Genomic DNA, 25,542 nt, shown 5'->3' on the forward strand with positions numbered 1-25,542 from the left:
TATAAACACTAATGTTTCCTTCTAAGCTGTTATCCTTTCATAATCTTTGTAATTTTGCTCGAAACTAATGACAATATTTGTGTGTGTAAGTGACTGTGTGTGCGTATGGGTATGTGTGTGGAGCACGGGTGTGTATATATATGTGTGTGTGTGTGCGCGCGTGTGTGTATGTGTGTGTGTATGTGCCTGTGTGTTTGCGTGTGTATCCTTGATCCTGTGTGCGCGCATGTATTTAGCATATTATAGTTATACTTTTCTTTGTGGTATACATATGATTTACTCGGAGATTCATTGAAACTATAACGTATCGAAGTCCATCAAAAGCATTTCTAGATTTCTGTAGTCTCATTTTCAGTAAGAAGGGCAGTTACAGTGAGTTCCCTACTCTCTCTTGTAAGCACCTAGAATGCGGTTCATGTTGAGTTTCAATGGTATTGGTATTGTAAGATATATATTCAAGGCGTTTCAGTATTCTTATCTCATCGTTGTACTGGCATTATACATTTCAAACGTTGGTAGAAATTTATCGTAACAGGTCGGCCTCATAATGCTTTGCAATTAATTATCAAGTACATGTAGACTTACGGTGTTTATGACATATTATGACTCACATATAAGTATCACTATAAGAAAATTATAGAACTTCAAAAATACAGTATTTTAGAATGTGATTCCCTTCATAAACAGGTTGCACCGTTTCATTCTATGATTTTCATGTGGGAGCTATATGTTTTAAATTTGCAATCAAATATCTTCTATATATTAGAGAGCCAACTAAAACAATTTCTTTATTCTTTTAATCCTTTACTTGTTTCAGTAATTTCACTGGAACACCGCATTTAGTCAAACAAATCGCCCCAGGCTTTGTAAGCCTATTACTTATTCTGTCGGCTCTTTTGCCGAACCACTAAGTTACGGGGAGGTAAACACTCCATCGATTGTTAATCGATGGTGGGGGTACAAACACAGGCACACACAAAGATATACATATACATATATATATATATATATATATATATATATATATATATATATATATATATATATATATATAAAAGATACCCCTAAGTGGACTGCTAATGTGCTAGAAGAAGATCACTTAAAAATTCTCAAAGAAAATTCAGCGGAGCAAAAACAGGCGGGCGAGACTAGTGAAAATTATAAATACCTAGGTTATCTGCAGACCATGGTTTCTAAAACAACACTTTCTTAACGAAAGTATCTATTTTTCCTTAGTACAGACTGCCATAACGATTATAAATAATCCAACAGAACCTCGTGCTAGTTGTCTCCAACAAATGAAAACGTGCACGGGATTCTATTAATTACAAAGAGTAAAATTCAAAAGTCTTAGTTTTGGCGCGCTAAATCCGGAAATATCTCTGCAGAAAATAATTTCTGCGTTGAATTTATCAACTTTGAGGAACGTGATTATGGTTAATTAACATAATAGGGTAAACATTTGATATTAATTAATATCAATTTAATACCAGGAAACCAGCACATTAAAAGAATCAGAAGATTCAGAAAACATTTTCCTGGTATGAAATTGATATTAATTAATATCAAATTTTTACCCTATTATGTTAATTATATATATATACATATATATATATAGAGAGAGAGAGGCTTCTTTCTGATCCCGTCTACCAAATCCACTCACAAGGCTTTGGTCGGCTCGAGGCTATAGTAGAAGTTACTTGCACAAAGTGTCACGCAGTGCGACTGAACCCGGAACCATGTGGTTGGGGAGGAATCTTTTTACCACATACCCACTCCTGTGCCTTTTTTTTAATTGCAATGGAAAAATATACTGTAAAACGTTTATAAACAAAATCTATAGTAATATTACTTACGTGGCATCTGTTTCAAGAACAAGATGGGCAAATCTTTTTAATATGGACATGTCATCAATTATGAACAAGAAACTGCTTGCTGTTTCGGAAGATATATTCACTATATATTTGAAGAGGCTCACCAGATCAAACTGTAATACAACCACAGTTTAAGACACTTAATTGCTTAACTTCAAGAGAACATAGATGAAATTTGTTATTGGTCTAATGATGGTTTTCATTGAATTATACATTTTAAAATATATTCCAAAGAACTCCTATTCTACGGTAATTCAACTCCATACTTAACAATTTGTTTACAAGTATTTTATTCCAGAAACATTTCATCACTACAGATATTCTTCCTCCTAAAGAATTATTTCGGTTAAAGGTTTCTTTATTCTCCTAATATATTTTCTCCACAAATTTCATCTAAGCATTGTTTGAATTTATTTAATGACACTGTACACAAAATGTCATCTAAAGTATCAGATCATGCACTAGTTACTCGGTAATGTTAAACTACAATTTAATAGGACTTTAATACTTTACTTAATTATGAACTGAAAATAATCGCTGAATACCCCAGGTAAATGTTGAGAGATGTCACTTTCGGTATAGATTTTACCATTGAAAAAGTTATCACCCGTTGGTAGATCAATTGAGACTGGCATCTGAAGAGAAAAAATATTAATCAATGTTTAGAAGAATTTTCCATTTTACATTCAGTCATATATCACCTATACAATTATAGCAAAATTAAGTAATGTGTAGTAGTAAACAGACTTGTGATAAATACACAGCGGAAATGATGGTACAAATGTGCAAGCTGCCATATTAATTATATGGTTGAGAAAAAATATAGAATATTTTATTATAAAGAACTTAGAAAGCAGTAAGAGTATAAAAGAACGTTAACGCGGAAGCTCTTTGCACAAAGAGAGTTGTTTTGAATTGGCCCTAGGAAAAAGAAGGCAATTTAGCAGGACAGTGAATAGAGGTAATGATGATGTTGGAAGGGTTGCGTTTGTGGGTATAAAAGTAACCTTGGCTGTCACAGCATTTCAGAAGGATACTGCCAAGCGTTTTCGTGACAGGGATTCAGAGTGCTAATATTCCGGAGAAGACGGACGGTTTACTGTAGGTAGACGTGACCATGAAATACAGCGCATAACGTAGCGGAAAACATGAGACAAAAATGTTTCATCCACACATACACACACACACACACACACACACACATACACACACACACATAATGTATATATACGAAAGTGAAATGATATTCGTCATACCAAGACAATATCACTGTAACAATTATTAATACACATTAAAAAAAAAACACCCTCAATAATAAAGCTTGCGGGAATGAATGACATAAAAAAACAATTGACTTACTTGTGACGTTTGCTGACAGAAGTTCAAAACGTTATCAATTCGATGAAGAGAACGACGAAACAGGAGAGTAATAGTTGAAAGGGTATCCAATAAAACATTTACATTACAATTGAATTTCAGTCGCAACTAAAAAAAGCATTAAAAATTTCAAATGAATTAGTCATAAACATTATTGTGGTTCATGCATTAATTAATTTGTATTATATCATACATACACAACATGCACAACATGCACACAATCACAATCGCACACAGAAATACGCTCACACAAACACACACAAACGCATAGACAGTTATTCCAGTACACTTTTAGTTGTCTTGATCAATGAACTGTGACTTAGATACGTAGGGCAAGTGAAATTTAAGAGATGCTTATATATAACATGGAGTAGAAAAGATCCTTCACATTTGGAGTGGGCATTGTGCAGGTTGTAATGGAGGTAGAGAGGCGTAACAGGTAGGTCTTGTTTGGTAGGCTAAGTCCTACTGTTTTCATTTTCTGTGTTAATTATTATCCTATCTCTAATTTTCAGAAACCATCGTGTGTTACATACGTGAACGTCGTGGCTTTGAAGTTCAAGCGTATTATAGCAACCTATGTGTAACTACGACGCAGTCACCGTTCGCTAGACGCTTCGCGCTCCGTCCAGATGTAGCTGTACCAGATTAGTAAACGATTTGTATTTGGATTTCTAACCTTCAAGCAATTGGATCTACATTGAAAGAAAAAATCTCTCGCAGAACTAGGATCGTTAGGACTCCGGGAAACACGACAGATGTAAGAGCATCCATTCAGCAATCGCGAAGCGTTTCTCTCGTAAGAGTAGCTAGGCACTAAGCGTATCAAGTCGGTGTTTAAGAAGGCGGATGCAAGTCGATTTGAAAGTAAATCCTTGCAAATGGTGTTGGTTCAAGACATAACTGAGACGGAATATAACAATTTGGTGTGAAGTAAGAGACTTCGATCAACCCCGGCTGCACATTTGACTGATCGTTCCCTGATCGGTGCATTAAAATCCTGGAGGTCTTTCTGCACCCATACTGGACAATTTGGACATGTGCGGTTTCTTATGACGTTCCCACAGGTCAAACAGTTCGACGTTTGATCGGAGCGTTGCGGGGTGTCCTGCGTGATCTAGGATGTGCATCTCCTTATGCTGATGATGTCATCGTCATAGTGTCATGTCATATAGACCTGATCAGTGAAACACTACAAGATTATGAAGCAGTGCTACCAAAGGGCACTGCCTGTTCGGGATAATGTTTACAGGCACGGAAGTGCTCTCAGCCGGGCTTGCTCGAGATGCGCCCAGAAAGATGAAACCATTCTGCTCGCCCTAGTTCAGTGGCCGAGTATTACTGACTTGTGGATTTATGTCGAACACCTGTCGTCACGTGTAAGATGGATCCGGCTATCAGCTCTATCCCTTGTGAATATTTCCCCGCCACCCTCTTTTGGCCAGAAAGGGCAGCAATTTTTATTTGTCTAGTGGCTATAGCGAAAGAGGAAGTATGATGGACCCGTTTGAAAGGGATAAAGACAGAAACTTTCCTCTTTGGAAGTTGAGGGTGAAGAGGGAAGTTTGTTGAAAGATGGGTGAATGTTGGAAGAATGTTCAGTGTGAAAGGACCAATTTTGAGGGTACACATGAAAAAAGAGAATCAAAGGAGAAGGCCTCTTGCCATGTTTTTTCAGGCACCCGTGGATTTTGGAGATTTTCACGAGGACCTTAAAACGCGTCGCGTATTAGAAATTTTAATTTTCTTAATTACTAGTGGCTATTTATATAATGTAGACATTGTAAAACGCTTTGTATCGTGCTGTTTTTTGTCTTTTATGTTGTTGCATGTATTTTGATGTCATTTTATGTGAGTCCCTGTGGCTAATAAAAGAATAAATTATTATCATTGTTGTTGTCGCCGAAGTAAGACATGCTTTGAGCGCCCCGTGAATTTGGATTTTTCCGGTGACTTTTTCAAGTTTCTTGACTGTTTTGTTTTTCTGTTTCTCTTTACTCAACCCCTTTTGATGTGCAGAAGGTGTTCTTTTGTTGAACATTTCTCCCTTTTAGGTGGCGAATTTTAGACTTTTTGTGCATTACAACTTTTATATTTGTTTGTTTTTGGACATGGTTTCTCACTTCAAGAAGGTCTTCTTTTCGCTTCTCTTCAGCTCTTTGGTTAAACACTTTCTTGCCCATCCTTTCATTTGCATTTACACCCATATCTTTCGTGGCATATCGCAGAAGGTCTTCATCACTATTTATCAGCTACTCTGCAAGCGTTCTTATTTTACTCCTTATACAATGGTCTATACTAATTAGTCATCTGTCACCATTCTTTCTTTTCATATACAGTCTGTTTACGTTTGTTTTAAGGTGTAGCGCCCAATGCAGCGTCCTTCTATCCAGTGTTGATATTTACTGTTTCGTCCATTTGAAGAAAGCCGCACTATATCTGACCACCGCAAACGTCCAGATATTCATTGCGGTAATCAAAGTTTTGGCATTCGGTTTGAATTTCAACACCATCTTCACCCTTTTTTTGAAACGCCTCGCTGATCGTGACTTTCTTTTGTCTGTGTAGAAGGATGTCATCCAGCTCCAAAATCCCTAAATATATATACCCACTACCGTCGGGTTCACCCATTGGTCTCTCTTGATGGTAACCGCAATACTCTGTAGGATGCTTTCTTCCCTCTTTTTATATTAAGTACTGAGCATTTGGTAATTCCAATTTCCATACCGATGTCCAGAAAGTTACAGTCCCCCAGTGTCATTTTTATGAGTATTAGTGCAATTACAAAAAGTAACGGAGAAAACTAGTCACCTTGGAAGATTACCCTTTTAATATTAATTTCTCAATGGGATACATTACTGGAGTACAAGTTCGTTTTCCACTCTTTTATGCTATGCATCAGAAAATTCGTTATGTTGGCAGCAACACCAAACATCTGCAGGCATTCAACGATCCAAGAATAAGTCATCATATCATATGCCTTCTTAAAGTTAATCCAAGTCACAGACATGCTTTTATGATGTTTTTAACAATGCCTCAAAACTGTTTTATCGATGACCTGGTGATCCTGAGCACTGTTCTTACAGGAAAGTGTATGTCATTGTCGCAAATATTCCAGTGAGTATGTTCTAGATTATGTTTAGGCATGCTATGGGATGGTAGTTTCCCCACAATATTCCCCTATCTGCTATCTTTGATCGCAAGTGTTGTCCGCCAGTCACCATCCACAGGGGTACCTTTCCGGACACAGTCATTCAATTGGACTGCTAGTCTTTAATGCACCGTGTGGCATCTCTTCAACCAGCAGCCATGAATCCTATCTAGTCCGGGGATTTTCCAGTTAGGCATATTGTCCATTTGTTCTTTAACATCACCCGTCCTTATGACAATATTCCTTTGATTTTTTCTCCTTGTAATTCTGTCTTAATAATTCCTATCCACATTGCATCACTTTTATGTACTACATTGTTTCTCCATAATCCGCTCCAGGACTCCCTGGCTTTATTTGAATGAGGGGTAAGCTTTTGCCCATTGTCTCCTAACTTTCGGAAGAATTGTTTCGGGTTATTTTGAAACAACCTGTTCACCTCGAACTGCTTCTTTCTGTTCACAAATTTGATGTTCTGGCTTTTTGCCATAATCCTCCATTTTAACTGCTCTGTTACTGCATTAAACCCGTTCTTCCGTATTTTATATTTCTTCTCTGTCGGTCTTTTTCCCATTTTTCCAGTTTCCTCTTAACCATTGCTCAATTTTTCCTTGTTCTTGCATTGCCCACATTATGTCCCTTTCAATACGTCGTTTTCACCATGGTTCTTTTGCTCGACCATTTTTTGTTCTTCCTAAGATGTAATTTCTCCTCAACAAGTTGCGGAATAGCCTGAAGAAGATTCCTTGTTTGTGTTATGTCCTCCGTCTGTGTGTATAGTATGACAGTATTTATCTTTTGTGTTACTCTCGTCTATCCTTCTCATATTCTTGGAGGTTTTTTGTTCTGGGGCATTCATCAATTCGGGAAGTCATCTTTGAATTTCAAGCAATTCATTATCTGGCTAGTTCATTTCCCCTGCATGTCCAGCCACCACAGTATCAAGGTTCACTATATAACGTTCCTGTTCCTCATCCTGAACAGCTCCATCACCATTCCCCTGTTCCTCCTGTCTACCATTCTCCCTGCTTTCAAATTTTACCTCTTGTTTTCTATTCCGACCATCTTTGTAGCCCAGCCACAGGCTCTCTCAGACTCTCACTAATCCGAGATATTTCTACTCCAGTTAAGTAACCCTTCCTCCTACTCACTCTCACTTGGTTCATTAGTTTATTTTCTGACAGTAGACACATGTCCTTTTCCATTCAAAATATCAAGGTACGTCGGCCTACTCCGCAACTTCTTTATAGATACTAAAATTAAAAATTTTTCTTGAGATGTTCGTTTGTATATCCGATCAGAAAAGACTGTAGTGTTTTTGCAATAAAATGTTTATATTTTTGAATACTCAAGGAGAAAGGAAACGAAAGAAAGGGAGGATAATATTTTCACAGAACATTGATGATATTAAAGTTCTAAGATTCACTATTATTATTATTATTATTATTATTATTATTATCATTATTATTATTATTATTATTATCATTATTATTATATTAATATCATTATTATTATTTTAAAATAATCATTAATATTTAAATCCCCAAATTAGACCATTGACTGATTACATCAACAGAACTTACATTGATTATTTTATGATTATTCTTTGGGTCGTCCATAATATGATATTGCAGCCAAAGCAGTTCACCAGTCACATGAAAAAGAGTTCGCAAAGTTGTAGCATGGTCACTTGAATATTTACCTCCTGTAACTATCGGGACACCTCCAAGTTTCCCCGATAGACCGTCCACAAAATTTTTCATAGTTTTTTGTATTGTTACTGAAATAGAATATACAAATCATTTTTTACAATCATTACTTGTACAAAATAAAAAATACAAATTCCGTAAAATTTTAATTTGAATGAATCTCTCGAATCAATATCAACGGAACTCAAATTAAGTTTCGAGGACGGGAAACACGTTAACGGAATCTAGCAAAATATCCAAGTATATATCCATTTTATAAATGTTAATGCTTTATGTAGGTGTTGATACTTCTTTATACCATTTTACATATGTCATATCTTTGCGAGAATCAAAATCTAATAATACAGTCCTATATTTAATAATACAGTTTTATATTTAATGCCCATGGGCATATGGCGTAGTGGTTAAGAGCGCAGGCTACTAAACCCGATATTCCGAGTTCGATTACCGAGAGTGGCCTGAATAATAATAATAATAATAATAATAAAACATCTAAAAATACCTTAGCCATGAGAACCCAGGTTCGATATTTCCCCAAGACACCTGATGAAGGTTGGAGGGTATATTAGCCGAAACGTTGTGTTAACAACAAACAAGATGAGGACAAATATGCGTCAATTGTAAATAATGTAAATAATGTATATTTCTAATTATTTTACCCTCACATATATGTGAACGACACACACCTTCGTCCGTACAAGATCTGTAGAACTTTCTGAGCATCTTAACAGGCTCGATGGTGGACTCCGTTGTTGGTTCTTCTAGTAAACCTGTTGGATAAAACAAAAATATCATATCTCATAGTGGCAAAATAATCTGGCCTTGATAAGTTTCATAGCTTATTTTATATACTTATTTATATGCATGTACATATTGTGCAATATACAGACCACACCTGTAGAAGCATCCCATTTTATTGTGTGGAGTGATACATATACTTGTGACTATATGTCGCTAAATACACTTATTAGTTAATTCATATCAATATTAATTCATTTATAAGCGATATTCATTTAAAATTTTTCCAGTTATCTAGAATCAAAAATAAGCTTAGGATGCAGAGTTATTTAACTTGAAATTACAAATCAATGCATTGGAAGAATGAGCTTCAATTGTTGATTCAAGTAATTATTACTACAAATGTTCGTTCGTTAATAATGTTAACAGAAATAACAGCAATCATGTCTGTCATGGTTTTATACTATCTTCTACAAATGGCATTGTGTATTTTAAACATTTATAACTATTAGAAAACAGTTTGTTTTTAGTTATCAGAAAAAAAAAAATTCAAATGTTAATTCACCTTTTCCCCAAATTGATGTCGTTGCGTATCAAAGTGAGATGTTTATTTCAATTATTTTTTTGTATTTTGTTTTTGCAATATGTTTCTATTTTGTGGTTGATTTGTGTCATGTTAGGGTGTATTATATGCTGAAGGTCTTCCAAATTCCTACAAGATTAGGAACATCTACGTGGCTAAATTTCATTCTAAACAGTTGCCTATTTTACACTTAATATACTGATGCCAGGAAATTAAAAAAAGAAAGGTAATTTCATATTGCCGACACATTCAGAAGTTTCACCTCGTAATGGTGATTAGTGGAGGAAACAGGGAAAGAGAAAATATGTAACAAAAGAGCGAAAATCTCAAAAGTGATTGAAGAAGCGAAACCATATTAATAGGGTGCATTAAATAAGCTTGATAAAGAACGTGTTGTGGTATGAGTCAATATGGCATCAATACTACATTTATATATTATCTACTTGTATAAAGATAAATATAGTAAATTTTCTAAGAGAACTCTCACCGTAATATATATTGTTGCAGCTTTATACAACTTAGGAAATACTGTCAAATACTGTTTCAGATTTTCTGTATAGAGAATGTGCTGAATGTATGGTCATAGCGATCTTGATTCTTCAAAACCACGACATAAATCTGGTGACCACAAGAACCTTCATATGATGTGATCACCATAAAAGAAAAAGCGTGTAATGTTAGCGAAAGAGAAATAGAGCTACAATTCAACTTGTAAATTTGCATCATTGCGGAATGTTGTGAAATATATCTAGGAAATAAATAAAATGTTTTCCAATCAATTCTCTGTGAAGTCTTGTACTCTGTTACCGAAAAGACATTTTAGAATGTAGTATAAAGGATGTAAAAATAAAACATAACCAAATACCTATTACTGCATAGATAATTACTGAAACGAATATTCACTGTGGACGACTACTCTTCTAAAATGTATGCTCATTTTTAGAATACTATTTACACAAAGATATCTATTCTCATATAATTAATAGAGAAAAGTACAGATATTTCAGAAACAATTTACAAACTATCAATGATGTTACTAATTGTCCTAATCCTGGAATGGACAGGGCATTCAGCTATGTAACAGGTATACTGGTATAGCTGCAGCGATTCAAGCTTTCAGACCACATTCAGTACAAGATTCCTTCTGAGTATATCAGTCCATATATTATTTCTGTCCTTACGTAGAATAAAATTTAGACCTGGATGCCAATAGAAAATGTTATAATTACTTAGATAAGCTGAGGTGGTACAATCCATTGACTGTATATTTTCAGTGAATACAGAACGGTTATAATAATAGCGTACAAGGCGGCGAGCTGGCAGAAATGTTAACGCGCCGGGCGAAATGCTTATCGGCATTTCGTCTGCCGTTACGTTCTGAGTTTAAATTACCGTTCATCATTTTTGAGTCAATAAATTAAGTACCAGTTCCATACTGAGATCGATGAAATCAACTGGCCCATTGCACCAAAATTTCGGGCTTATGCCTAACGTAGAAAAGAATAATAACGTATAATGCATTATCACCAGTCAGTAGATACAAATTATATTATTAACGTATAATGTAAATTAATACATACCAATAACTTTTTTGTCAGTTGAGAGTTGCATTTCTGCTTTCACGCTTCTTTCTCTTCTGGAGTTCGATGAGTGAGATTTAATATATCCGCCACAAGAATGTAACCAGAAATCATCACACGGCTTCTTCTTCTCATCTATATTTCCCGAAATACGGTGAGCTGCCAAATTTCACAGAATTACAAAAGAAATATTTTATAAAAATGAATTAGTAAAACACGAATTGTTAATGCAACTGAGAGAATATTAATATATTTTTGTGATGGTAAGAAACTCTCAAAACAGCTCATCAACTTCAGGTATTCACTGAAGAATCACCAATCATTTAAGAGTTTCGGCCCTTAAATCGTTACATTCTAAGTAAGCTGATACACATCCAGAATGATGCTATTTAACTTTCACCCTATCGGGGTATATAACACTAGTTTAACGCTGGAGTTGATAAATCATCTTAAACGCTACTCAAAATTTCAGAACTTATGCTTCTTGACGAAAAGCTATATACAGTGTTAACTATCTCTTTCTGATATTGAAATCTCAAATAAGTAGTGATACCTGAGGTTGTACTTCTCGTAGATTACAAGAATACTTCCAATAGAAGATTACTATCATCATATAAGTTTTTCTTTATTTATTTTCCATTTATATTACTCTAAAAATTGTAAGATTTCGTCCGTAAAATAGCTTTCTTTTCTATGCTAACTCACACTTATTACTGAATGTTACCCTAGATTATAGTTTATAATCATTATCTGGATGTTAGATTCACAGTACAATGTATTAGATAATTTAGTTCTATACAGAAAATAAAGGTTCTTAGTATAATCGGTTTCAAATGTTGGCACAAGGCCAGTAAGTTCGTGGGTACGTCTATGACATTAAACCCAGTGTTTAATTGGTACTTATTTTATCGACCCCGAAATGATGAAAGGCAATGTCAACCACGAGAGAATTTGACCTCCGAACGCAAAAACAGACGAAATGCCGTTAAGCATTGTGCTCGGCGTGCTACCGATTCTACCAGCTTGCCGACTTTGGTCATGTTATAAGTGATTACTAATATAGACGTTTTGATTTAAATTTGTATATTAATTACTCTCCTTCGAAATATTTTGTTACAAAATTTTGCAATTATTTGTATCAAGTAAATGTTTTATTTGTAATGCTATAATTGAATGTGTGTATTTCTGATATATTCATTTCATCACTTCTATTACGATCGTAGACAAATACCATATTTATCAAAATTAACAATCTAGAGTTTCAATGACCCTAATATGAATGTAAGTTTGTTAAGTGTGTCACAGTTTCTAAATACATTCATTCTTCCACACGTCTCTTGGCATATTGCTGCTCTCCAAGTTCTGTTGAACTTGCTGCTAGGTCTCTTATATACCTAATATAATTCCTTAAAGAATTACGTTGATATATAATTGTGCAAGCGGTCTCTTTATGCATCAATATTTTTGTTTGCTCAACCCATTTTGGCCAAAGGCCAGCTTTTGACTACTGGAGTCACAAACACCCTCGCCTAGAAAATATTTCTATTGTTCAATATACTACTTATTTTGATATCAGCAGATAATCATTAAGAAATAAAGGACGTCGTTTTACATATGCGCTTGTACGCAGTCGGGAGTACATATGTACAAATTGAAATGCCCAAATAGAAAAAAAAAAATGAATTGAAAGTTTGCTAATTGCATTTATTTCCACCACGCAACACCTATAAGATCAACATGTTGTCTGCCGAAGGAGTGTTCTTTTGGTACAAGTAAATTCCGCTGAAATCATTTCAAACCTTTCTGATTCCTTTCATTTAAACAGGTAGAACTTTGCAACAATCTGATATTCAAGTTATTGTCACCCAAGAAGAGGATTTTTTGATGCTCAAGAAAATGTATTTCAACAATTGTATTTCAACAATTAATGTATTTTATAATATGTATTTCAACAGTTTCATAGAAATTGTTGAAATACATATGTACTTCATATGAGTAGCAAATTGTGGAGGATGGTATTCACTGTACTTGGATCTAGTTAGTTTGAGTCACAAAATCAATATCCTTTTAACATGACGTAAAAAAATCTGAAATTTGTCATATTAAACATTAATTTCTTAATCAGGATCCAGTTTATTTCATTCAAAAAATCCATTTTTTTAAAAAGGAAGTAAAAGATCTGAAAATTGGCTATCTTGATGCAGTTTTCCACACTTGTTTTTATAAATGCATGAACTTCTGGAGAAAAACATTTGCACACACAATTTTTTTTAAAAATCGTAGTTTTAAAATACGGACAGTCCGAATCTACCATTCGTTTCTCTTTATAATTTCCTAATAATTTTGTAAATACTTCAAAATCAAAATTGTGTAAATATGTGTGCCAGAAACAGTGGTTAAAAAGTAGGGAAATAGATTTTGGGAAGAACTCTCATTATGACAGACTTTTATTCCATTATTCTAATATCTTTGGAAACTTATGCATACACATGTATAAATACACACAGAGGCATACAAATATAACACACACATACATTTTTATAGAGTTAGTCTTACATACATCCTTGTGTATAGACAAAGATTTTGGCATATCTACACAATTGTGCCCCAAAGATTTGCTTCTTCATAACCCTGAGAAAATTAAATATTTCTTTCCTACAGATATGCTTCAGATCATGTAAATTTCGATTCAGTTAGAATTCATTGTGAAAACCGTTTGTCGCTAAAGGGATTTTAGAAAATTCACACCTTTAGGTTTTGCTGTATACATATATATGTTTGTTTTGCAAAATTCTTGATGTGAAATCGTGTGTTTAAACAGATATTGCTGTATTTGGGGATGGTCATGTTGCCGGTTTAGCCAATAAAAACACACGCACTATGTATTTCGTGTTAATTTGCTTCAGCTAAACATAGACAAACATAGACACACATAGAGAGACAAGCATGCGCAAATATAGAGACATACAATAGGAATATAAAATACAAAATAGCTGATCGTTAGTAAGGAGGGACACACAAATAAGAAAGAAGAAAGCAAAGGACCACTGATGAGGTCACAGAAGTGTGACGAAAGAACTCTGGCTGAAATACGATTAAGGTAATATAAAGCTGAAGCAAATTAAAACCATATATATAGTGCGTGTGTTTTTATTGGCTAAACTGGCAACATGACCATCCCCAAATACAACAATATATATATATATATATATATAGATATATATATATGCATATATGTGTGTGTATGTATGTATATATACGTGGGCGTATACGTATCGTTTTATTTATATATTTATACATGCATATGCACACAGAAAAAAAAAACTGGCACACCGTCAGTTACGAAAATCACAAGTAGCCAACACTTCTTCACCACTCTTCCAGCTTCATGTTTCCTCTTAAAAAGAAGGCTTTCGTCTATGTGAACTTTATGTCATACCACTGCACGGCTGTCTGTCTGCGAATATTGCTAATGGACATGCAGCATGTCACTGGCATTTCATATATAAAGTCCAGGATTATGTGAAAAATTGTGAAGACCGTCAATTGACATTCTTCCATAAAAGTTTTTAAAAATAATTTTTAAATTATAAAAGAAAACGAAAGGTAGACTAGAACTGTCCGTATTTTCAAACCATGAGTTAGAAAAAAATTGAGGGGGCTGCTTTCTTTTTTTTTTTTTTTTCTTTGTATAATCATATCAAATCTATTATGCAGAAGACAGAATCGAAAATAAATTTGTACGAATTCATAAAAATACAAAAGTTGAGGAGTTTTATCACGAGCTTACATCATAATTCCGCCCATTCATGCACACACACACACACACACACACACACACACATATATATATATATATATATATATATATATATATATATATATATATATATATGTATACGTATGCGTGTGTGTGTATGTTTGTGTGTTTGATAGTGTCTGTTTTCATTTAGTTTTTGTTTACTTATACACATTCACAAATGAGGCAATGAGGTACTCTCTATGTAGTTGTTCAATTTACTAGAAATAACAGCCAAATCTCCCACATAGCATGCCCTTATTAGTATTAAGGAAAGGCAAAATATGTACTCCTCCCCCTCATTACGATTAGAATTGATATTTTTGATTTTCTTCGACCGTATGAATTATTTTTCTAAAAATAATTCTGTCCATTTCCTGTATCAATACATTCTGTCCAATTTCCTATATCAGTTCAGAAAATTCGAAAATCCTGACCAAAACAGAGAAATTCTAACTTGACATAAATTATAGAAAGAAAAAGAAAAGGTTCTGTTTTCCAAAGACAAAAGATGTGTTTTTAGCTGGAGAGTAATCTTATAATTAAAACAAGTATAAAATTTGAATTTCAGAACATAGGACTTCAGATGAGTGATGGATACAAACCCAAAAAATGTGTGCGTTTCTGTGTGTGTGTGTTTCTTTTTGTGTGTGTGTGTGTGTGTGTGTGTGTGTTTGTTTCTTTGTGTGTGTGTGTGGGTGGTTGGGTCTTTAATAGCCAGGGGTCAATTTATGTTCAATCGCAGAAAGGAATTCAAAACGGCAACACACGGAATCCTGGCCATACATACACACATAAACAAATACATACCTATCAGCCACTCCCAAAGCCAGTTTGATCCAAAATTCTCACCACCATTCAGCTTTTCGCTTTTATTCATTACTTTTTTCTTTTAACCGCCTGTCACTATTCATCTGTTTTTAGTTTTAATTTTTTTTTTGGGGGGGGGCACTTTAGTAGCACTAGTTACACATGATACCAGGAATTTGCTTGGTGTCATCAAAGTGGAAAAAATATTTTTTATGTTTTTGAAAATTTGAAACAAGACGGCATGGTTTTTGAAACTGACTGTCGTAGAGATGTGAAAATATGGCTACTTCTCGTTAATTTCTAATTAAACTTACCAAGGAAGAGGATCTTCCAGAGGTCCCTTGCGACCCGCAAGTCTCTTAACGATTCCCTAGTGTCCCTTTGCTCCAAAACGCCCTCTCGAATTTCAAATGTCCTCCTGGAGGGCCATATGCCCCACATTAAGAAACTTGTATACGATCACGGTTATGCCATGAGAGAGGAAGGCAACCCGACAAACAACGCAGCGATCACAACTGCTGTTAACACAAGGATAAAAATGACGGCAGCAATCAGAGGCTCAGCAGGAAATATAGAAGACTTTCACTATGAAGACAAATGCAAGTGAGCAAGCTGACACATGCCTATTGTTCCAATGTACATACAAAGACAAATACAGAAAACGTAGACTTAATGGAAACTGTTGTGGCGAGAGTCATTCACACCGCTGGTGGATTGGAGAATAGACCCGGCAAGCTCTTATAAAGAATAGAGGTCGGCAGTAGTCGAGAGAAAGGGCTTTGAATGTTTTTTTTTTCTGGTTAAATCACTGTGACTCAGTTGCAGATAGCTTATCTTTTGTTGAAGGTTCTCCCAAACGGGTTTGCCCATTGTTGAAACCGTTGAACTATTGTTAAGTAATTCTTGTTTGCCTTGTTTTTGTTTTCTCCCCACATTCAGTGGCGAAAATAGTATCAAACTAAGAAGTGGTGCAGGCACCCGAGCAAACTGGAGCTGGGATCTACGCTTCTGTAGCAAGCCGCGAAAACATTACAGCCACCGTTAACGTGATTTAAGCGGAAGAGGTACTGGTGGATTTGGAAATTTTGGAGACGTGATTTAATTCAGAGAGAGGGGTCAAGGCTAAGTTTGCCCCCGCCCCCAACACCTGAAGATATTACAAGAACAAAAAATATGAAAATGGTGGTTTATAGAACGCTGTCAGGTAAGAGCAAGAAAATAGAGATGGCAAGTGAGGAAGACATAGAGGAGTGCCTGAAAGATATCAGGAACGGCATCCAATGTTTTGGTAGAGGAAGAAGATTCGGCACTGTGGAAGTGTGTTTTGCTACTGTAGAGGAGGCAATAAAGCACTCCACTACGCCATTGAAAACGGAACAATTGGCACTCCTGCCAATGTATCTCGGTAAACGTGTGGCGAAAGTAGGGATTGGCAAAGTGCCCCCTGAGATCGCTGTGATATGGCTGCTTGCTGCAATTTTGACGGGGACAAAGGAGGACCCAATAATAATGGAAGTGACTTGGACAAAGCAATTAGACTGGTAGGGTTACAGAATGAAAGTTACAATCCAGCCCAACCCACGAGACTTGCAAGAAATAGTTGAAGAAATTGAGCTGCCAGAAGTGAAGCTGTAAGTGGTGGTGAAGGTGAGACCTCCCACCTGCTACCAATGCAAAAGGAGGAGACACACAAAGGTGAGCTTCCCCCTATTACATTGGTAGAGAAGGAGCACAATGAGAAAGGCAAAAGAGTTGAGAGGACAGAGGAAACAATAGAAGCACCACATATGGAAAGTATGGACGAAGAGTTTCAGGATGTGCTGAGGAGAAAGAGAAAGGTAGTAAAAAGTTTCACCACCACCACTACCGCCACCACAAAAAACCTGAACGAAAAGTAAAAGAAAGAAACAAGTAACACACAAGAAACTAACACCCAGAAAAAATATAGAAAATGCATTCATACAGTCTGCAAACACCCAAGAAAGCCACAAACATCCCAAACTACCTAGATTCTCCAGATAGGCACACAAAAACAGAAACATAAAGACACACTAGCAGACACAGAAACATCACAGACCAGTCATAAAAATAGGGCATATTTGAGACATATGTGACGAGCACGGCCATCGAGAGAAAGATTTCAAAATTTAAATCAGCGATAAGGGTTAAAATGCCAGTAGTGTGCTACCCAACAGATCCTAAAATGCATAGTAATAAATATGGACAGGTACAAAATACTAAAAGGAATTTTTGGCCATGACATAGACCCACCGGGACCAGAGGTGAGAGATGACTATCTACCTCCCGTGATGGCATAAGAGAATTTGAAACAGTACCCGATCCGATAATGTAAGTTTTAATTTGATTTAAAATCGATAAACATTGAATGAAAACAATAGTTAAATGGCACTACTTGAGAGTGGGGTTCGAGTAGTCATTCTACCCTCATTATTAATATAGTTCATTTCATTCATTCGTTTATGCTTTATGTCCCCACTTTGTATTGTCTGTGCTTGTGCTGTCTTCTGTGTTGGGCCCTCAGTGACTAATAAAGAAATTGAGAGCGTTTTGGCAGTTGAACTGCTGTCTTTGAGTGGAACACGTGTGTTTTACTGCTATGCAGCGGTATTGTTCAACGTCTTCCCTCTTGTTTTATGGGGAAACGTCGTAGTTTCGTGCCTTAGAGTTCTTCAAACTTTACGTCGTCTGAGGAAGAGTTGGTTAAAAGTCTGAAGAGAACAGACGAAGCAATGGGGGGTAAAGAATTATATAGAGGAAAGAGAAAAGCGAAGGTGTGTGTCTGGAGGAGTTGAGTAGATTCAAAGAAATGCTTAAAACAGAAGGGAACGACGTAAAAGTGTCTCCAACAAAGAAGTTTTAAAAGAAAAAAAGGAAACAATTATTTACAGGACGTACTCAGCAACAAGAAGGAAAACTGAAATCATGTCAACTGCTCAAGTCCAAAAGCCATTAAAACCAATTTGTCAAGGGATTTCTTACCTTGCCAGAGGAAGGAAGGTTGGAACGGTGAAGATGCAGTTTCGGAAGGTAGCTATTGCTAGGCTGCACGCGGCAGCACCGCTAAAAACGGATGAAGTGGTGCTTATACCCATATACCTTGGAAGACGTGCTTCCAGTGTAATGGTAGAAGATATACCCCGCCAGAAATTGAAGTAGCCTGGGTAGTAGCTGCCATACTGCTGGGCATGGAAGAGAAGGTAGTGGTCCTCCAGTTCACCAGTACACCCCATAATGACTAGCAAGGGCATAGCCTAGATATGATGATCCAAGTGGCTCCGGAAAACCATCAAGACATGATCGAGACCATCACAGTCGAAGAGGTGACACTCAGGCCGAGTAGAAGGCAGGATTCCCCGATGCTATAAATGTGACCTGAAAGTCCAAATTAGAGCGGACTATCCTCACCATCCCTGAAGACTAAAGAGAAACCCGAAAGCAGGAAGCAAATCGCGATTTCACCACCGACAATAATCAGTACCAGCACCGAGGAAGAGGAGGTGGACGTAGAAAAGAACGGATGGGAAACGGCGGGAAAAAAAAGAAAATGAAAAAGGCACACTTTCTAAATGATGACCCCATCTCAGACCCACCAGACTCCCTCCCACACCCACTTTGCCCCAATCTCCCTCTACAGACATCAACCCTCTCTATGTCTCACCTGACACAAAGGTAAGCACAAGCACACATGAGACCCAGACTTCCCCACCATTGCCCTGTGAGAAGAAATATGTTATACTGTACAACAAACAAAATGAAAAACTTTGGGACAGAGCGATAAAAGTAAATACAGCAGAAATTAGGTGATTGCCCGTGTACTTTCATTGTACGGTGGTAGACCCAAAGTATCTTTCGAGAGTAAAGGATTATGAGGGGGACTTTGAGGGATAGGTCAAGAAAATGGACACCAGCACAATACCACAACGGGTAAGCTATCTTGAACTTTTAAAGAAATTTAACATGGACATATCTAGGAAAGATTAAAGTTAATTGTTACAAATACTGTTTTAAAATGTTATAAATAAGGTTTTTAAAAGAAGTTGTATTAACAGGTTCAATGATGTCGCCCGGCTTCATTTCATTTATCATTTTATCTAATTCATACTTTCCATCCGTTTCTTATTTCTGTCCCCTCTGTGTTAGGCCCTGTGTGGCCAATAAAAAAAGAGAGCATTTTGGTAGTCTCGCGAAGTACGTCTGGTTGATCACTGATTAAACCACCGCTGCATAATTTATCTATACCAACTTGTGGCAGGATATACAAGTGGCGACCAGATATTCAAAGCTTGTGTAGGACTTTTGATTTTATTGTTGTTGTTTGGTACGAATCCAAAGAAAAAATTTATTCAACTTGGAAGACGTGTTCGCTCACGTGGTACAGTTGCAACAGCAACAACAACTACAACAATCTCGTGAGACAGCGTAGCAAATTGAATTTATTTTCTAACCCAGAAAAAGGTACAACTTTTTCTTCGTATTTTTTAAGATACGAAAAAATCTTCAAAGAAAAATGTAAAAATTGGAATGACGAGAAGATGGTGCGATTACTTTTAGGAAAGTCATCCCATCCCGAACGCGAAAAATACTGTAACTATATTCTGCCGAAGAATTCAGGTGAGATTTGATTCGCTGGAGCGAAACACTTTTAGTATTGTTGTTGTTGCTGGTGTAGTTCTTGTTGTAACTGCTGCTGTTGCTCTTGCTACTGTCGCAACTGTATGACAGTAGCCAACATGACTTCCATGTCAAATCATTTTTCTTTGGATTCGTACCAAAAAAATTAAAACTTCCTACGCAAGCTTCGAATATCTTGTTGTCACTTTTATATCCTGCCACAGGTTGATATAGATAAATTTTGTAGCAGAGGTTTAATAAGTATTCACATGAGGTACTTCGCGAGACTATCAAAACGCTTTCAATTTCTTTATTTGGTCACACAGAGCCTAACATAAAGGGAACAAACAAAGACAGACAAACTAAGGAAAAACAGAAAACGAAGAAAAGGATGGAATTGAAAAATGAAAAATGAAATGAATGTCACTCGACTACACGACCGGACAGTTTCATTGAATCTTTTTTTACAAAACATTAAATTGCTTTTTTTCCCGTTTGTTTTTTTTCTTCTAAAACATCATCGACAGTCAAAATACTATAACAATTACAGTTCTATGCTGGATCCAATTATACGCAATTACATACTCATATTTTCTTTTCTTTTTTTTTAACAGAATTACAAAACATCACTTATTACTGTGGTAATCCTTGTTATAACTGAGTCCAAACTTCAAGGCTACAACCACCTTTCGTTCCTATTGTTTCTGGGAAATTTTCACTCAATCTTACCTGAGGCTGTAACGAGTTCAGGTCGACGTTTCTTCCCGTATAATAGACATATCTCCTGTACTTGTCTTTTAACTTGTAATAATTCTCATTCAACATGAGGAAACACCTTACACTCCGATGTAATCCCTCACAATCCTTCGCGTTCACCTCTGTATCGGTGTTTACTATCTCAACTTCTTTTTTCAATCAAACATTTGCACTGTTATATAAAAAACGATAAGGTACCTTTCTCTGGGTGGGGGATTGGGAATTTGTGGCTCTTGTGTTTTTGCATTATTTGTGTCCATGAATGGAGAAGGTTGGTGTCTGCAGGAGGGAGGAGGTTTGGGGTGTGGAGTGGGAGGGGTGGGAGAGACTGGGTTGGGGTTCTTCCTCACTGGTTTACAGTTTTCTTCTTTTCCTCTCCTTCTTGCCTACCACTGTTTATTCTGTTGAGTTTTCTTTTTCTACTCCTACTTTTCCGTTTCCATCCTTCTCAGTTCTTGATGTTACGACTGTCAGAGACGTGGTCTACACTGGATCTTCTGTTGGTCTTTCGACAGGATGGACAGAACTCGGCCCTTATGTATCTCAACTGTCGACAGTAGTAGAACCTCGGCTTCCTGCCTTCCACCACAACACTAATCCTCACCTCGTTTCCCACCGTTATAGTTTTGACCATTCCTTCCATGTTCACTTGGATTAATATTTCCAGTGTCTCTCCGAGCCAATTCTTCGCTGGTACCTTCCTCGCCTGTAGGATTGTAATCCTTTCCTCTAATCGCATTAACATTGCCGCTATTATCCAGTTTACCTTCACCTCCGTGGGTATTCCTTCCACTCTTACTCTGGATGCGCGTCTTCTCCGGTAGAAAGGTAGAAGGACTACCTCGTCTGTCTTCATGGAGGTCGCGGAATGATACCTGGTTATCGCCACGCTGGTAAACCGTACTTTCAGCGTCGCGTACTTCGGCCATCTGGCAAGGTAGGTAATGTCTCTCTTGATGGGTCTTAGTGCTTCCTCTATCTGTTGTTTTGCCACTATCTCTACCCTTTTGGACTTAGGGTTGTATGTTCTGTATGTGATACTTCTTTCTTTGATAATTCTTGTGTTGTCGCTGGTGGCGGGGGTTGATACTTTCACATCGTGTCCTTCTCTCTTCAACATTTTTTGTATTTTTGCATTTCTTTTTTGTTGATACAGATTAGTTGTTTCTTATCACGAGCCGCAGCTGCAAAGTTTATTTTCTTCCAATACTTTGTCAATCTTCTCCAGACTTATTCTCAGGTTCTCTTCAAAGGAGGTCATAGAGGACGAACTAAGAGGCTCATAGTCCATCTCAGCATTCAGAGCGCTTTCCCCGTCAACCGAGGGAAAACGCTAGCGATACAGCCGCAGGGCAGCAAAAACAGAGCATATAAAAGCACAAAAAAGAATAACGTTACAGTTACATGAAACGAGCGAAAAACTTACGCGAACTCGGAACTTGGCATTACAGCGTCTACGACGTTATCGCAATCGAAAAAAAGGACTACCAAAATACTCTCTCTCTCTCTCTCTCTCTCTCTCTCGACTACTACCGACCTCTATTCATTATTCTCTATTCTCCAATCCGCCAGGGGTGTCAATGACTCTCAACACAGCAGTTTCCATTAAGTCTACTGTTTTTGCATTTGTCTTCGTATGCACATTGGAACAATGGCCATATGTCAGCTTGCTCACTTGCTTCTTTCTTCAGATTTAATTTCTGTATTTCCTGCTGAGCCTCTGCGTACTGCTGCCGTTCTAAGGAAACAGTTCTTCACTATCGAGAATTTTCTGTGAAAGAAGTTCCCTGTTCAATACTCGTTGGCAATGTTTAAATTTAGTTAAAAAGAATGATTAAGACTTTATCACCTATTCTGGGGTAGTTAACAAAGAGTGTGAACATTTCAAATTAAATGAATTAATCCCGGATTTGTTCAAAAGTCTAATTTTTGTTCAAGGATTAACAATAAGAAAAGATGCTGGTATACGTTCCTGTATATTACCAAAATTAGAACAGGACCAAAAATGAACTCTGCAGGCACTGAATCAAGAGTGCAAGAAGAGTATACATTTAAGACATGACGCGGAAAAAAAAGTTGAAGAAAAGTTTTCTTTTGGTCCTGAGTGTGGTCCTGAAACCGATAAGAAAAAAGAAAGACGAGCATCAAGGCCAAAACCATGCTACGGTTACATACGCTTCCATCTTAAAAGTAATTTTCCATTTACAAATCGTAAATGTTTTGATTGTGGAAAAATCAGACATAAAAGCTCACATTGAATAGCGAAAAAAAAACCCTGGGAAAGCGGAATCATCACTCATGTCGATACCCAGGTCCCTCACTGATTTAAGCTCTGGGATTCTAACCCCACTGTGGACCAGTGTACCTTGTAAGTTTTATATTCAGTTTTGGATGCTGGTAGCGCAGTGATTGGAATTGTGCTGCATTAAACTGCATATTATTGTCCTCAATTCATCTTTGAATTTAGTCCAACTCGTGCTGCAGGTGTGAAACTTCGCTGGGGTTCTGTATTTTCTGCGAGACTTTCGTATCGTCTGAATCGCTAGCAAGCGTGACTACCTGGGCAGCTGAGGGCATATCTGAGAGGGCCAGTATGAAAAGTGTTCTCAAGACATTGTCTTGTGGAACACCACCCGCTATTTGTACTTTGTTGAGGTGGCTCCATTGACCACTATTGCCTGACTACTATCTTTCAGAAAGTCATATAACCACTCTCCAAGTTTTCCAACTATGCCAAGATCACACAGTTTGTGGTACATCATACAATGCTCCAATTTATCAAAAGCTTTTTCAGAGTCAGTGTATATTACGTCCACATTTGAGCTGTTGAGCAACTGCTAAATTGCTACAAAGCCCAGTCATAGTGCTGTAAAATTTGTGTCAGGCAGCTCCTACCTGGGAGAAAGCCATACTGGGTATCACTCAGCAAGTTTTCTTCAAGGAATACTACCAGTTTCCCTCTGAATATCAATTTCATGACATTGCTGATGTGTGAAGTCAGAGAGATAGGTCTATAGTTTTCGGCATCTGCTCTGCTTCCTCCTTTAAGTATTGGGTATATCATTCTCTCCTTCAGTTTGCTTGGCGGCCAGCCATTTCGAAGAAAGGTCTGGAAGAGAATTTGTAGTGGTTTCGCCAAGGCACGCTTACACGATTTCAGGAGGAAAGCTGGGAAACCATCAAGACCAGCGTTTGAGTTTGCGTCCAACTCATCTATGGCTAGTAATATATCTTCTTCGCTAATGTCGATGTAATCCATCGTAACTGCCTCGCTGGTTTAGGTGACGCGGCAAAGAAATCCACTGGTTCGTTCACTTGCCTGTGTTCCATCGGGGTAGTAAAGATACTTTTAAACTGGTCATTTAGTACGTCATTGAACCTGGTTGGACTATCTGTTAGGGAGTCATTCTTTTGGAAGTGGGGTCCTATTTTGCAGCGTACTGAGTCTGTTTTTTTGGCATAATGAAAGAAGGCCTTTGGGCTTGATTTAATGTTTCTTTTTATACCCCAGGCTTCTTTGTCTGCTCTTTCCCTTACATAGGATTGTTGCAGGTATTTTTTCACTTTCCATCAGTGTTGCTTTCAGGTAGGACCTTTCACTACTTTTGGAATGCTGGTTGAAGTGATTTGCAATCTTTGTCCGTAGTCTCATGAGGACCTTACTCTCCCTTGGAATCTTCTTTTTTGTGTTGGCATTGTGCTCTGGGACATATTTCAGGGATAAGGTTTGCATAATAGACATGAAATATTATGGTTTCACGTCAATGTCTAGTGTGGGGAGATATTTCGGCTAGTTCTGTCTGAGGATCTCTTTTTCGATCGCTTTCCAGCCTGCTTTATGGAGGTTCAGATTGGAGAGATTTGGGTGCTTCCTTTAGGCTACTTTTGGTTCATACCTAGAGAGCTCAATTATATTGTGATCCGAAACTAATGTCGGCGTCACTTTCAGCTCATGAATGATGTCCACATTCTGAAGCAAAGATCAAAAATTTTATTCGCCTTTGTTGGTCTGAGCATAACTCGCTCCATGAGTTGGGCATTGGTGAGGTTGAGCAGGGACTCCACCTGTACTTGTTGGCAATAAATCATTCCCGCGAGCATGAGGCCTTCGGGCCGTTTGACATTGGGGTAGTAGAAATCACTCATAAGAAGCACGCCCACATGGTGTTCCAGTTTCATGAGGATTTCTTTAAAGCCTGTGAGCAATCTTCAAACTTGCTTATGTAGTTTGGAGCATTCGGTGGGCAATATTTATTGCAAATGACCATATGGTGTTGTCTTATTCTTATATATACAATTAGAGTGTCATATAATGAATTTCAGTATGCCAGTAAGACCTGAGATGTGATGTCTTCACAGATGTATACAGAAGTCCACCATGGCTCCTTTCCTTTCTGTCTGTTCGCGGTATGGAATATTTTGGTACATGTACTGCTGCATCCTCTATATCAGGGCTCAGATGCGTTTCCACGAGTGCTATGCCTAGGGCTTGACTGCATGCAGCGAGGTCTCTCAGGAAAAACAAATTGCTTTTGT

At 37.1% G+C, this 25,542-nt stretch overlaps 1 protein-coding gene across 5 annotated transcripts in view; it reads right to left on the reverse strand.

Moving 5' to 3' along the window:
* Positions 1 to 25,542, reverse strand: part of LOC149134423 (neprilysin-2-like) — a 332,072-nt gene that overhangs the window by 193,804 nt on the left and 112,726 nt on the right. For all 5 annotated transcript variants that reach the window (XM_089356560.1, XM_089356561.1, XM_089356563.1 and 2 more), the window contains 6 exons: positions 11,010 to 11,168; positions 8,795 to 8,878; positions 7,983 to 8,179; positions 3,234 to 3,359; positions 2,420 to 2,509; positions 1,857 to 1,987 (listed from right to left, as the gene is read on the reverse strand). In XM_089356560.1, the coding sequence (XP_089212686.1) occupies positions 1,857 to 1,987; positions 2,420 to 2,509; positions 3,234 to 3,359; positions 7,983 to 8,179; positions 8,795 to 8,878; positions 11,010 to 11,168 (787 nt within the window). The remainder of the gene's footprint in view (positions 1 to 1,856; positions 1,988 to 2,419; positions 2,510 to 3,233; positions 3,360 to 7,982; positions 8,180 to 8,794; positions 8,879 to 11,009; positions 11,169 to 25,542) is intronic.

Source organism: Octopus bimaculoides, chromosome 8 (genome assembly GCF_046866305.1).
Source record: "Octopus bimaculoides isolate indiv1 chromosome 8, ASM4686630v1, whole genome shotgun sequence".
Taxonomy (NCBI): Eukaryota; Metazoa; Mollusca; class Cephalopoda; order Octopoda; family Octopodidae; genus Octopus; species Octopus bimaculoides.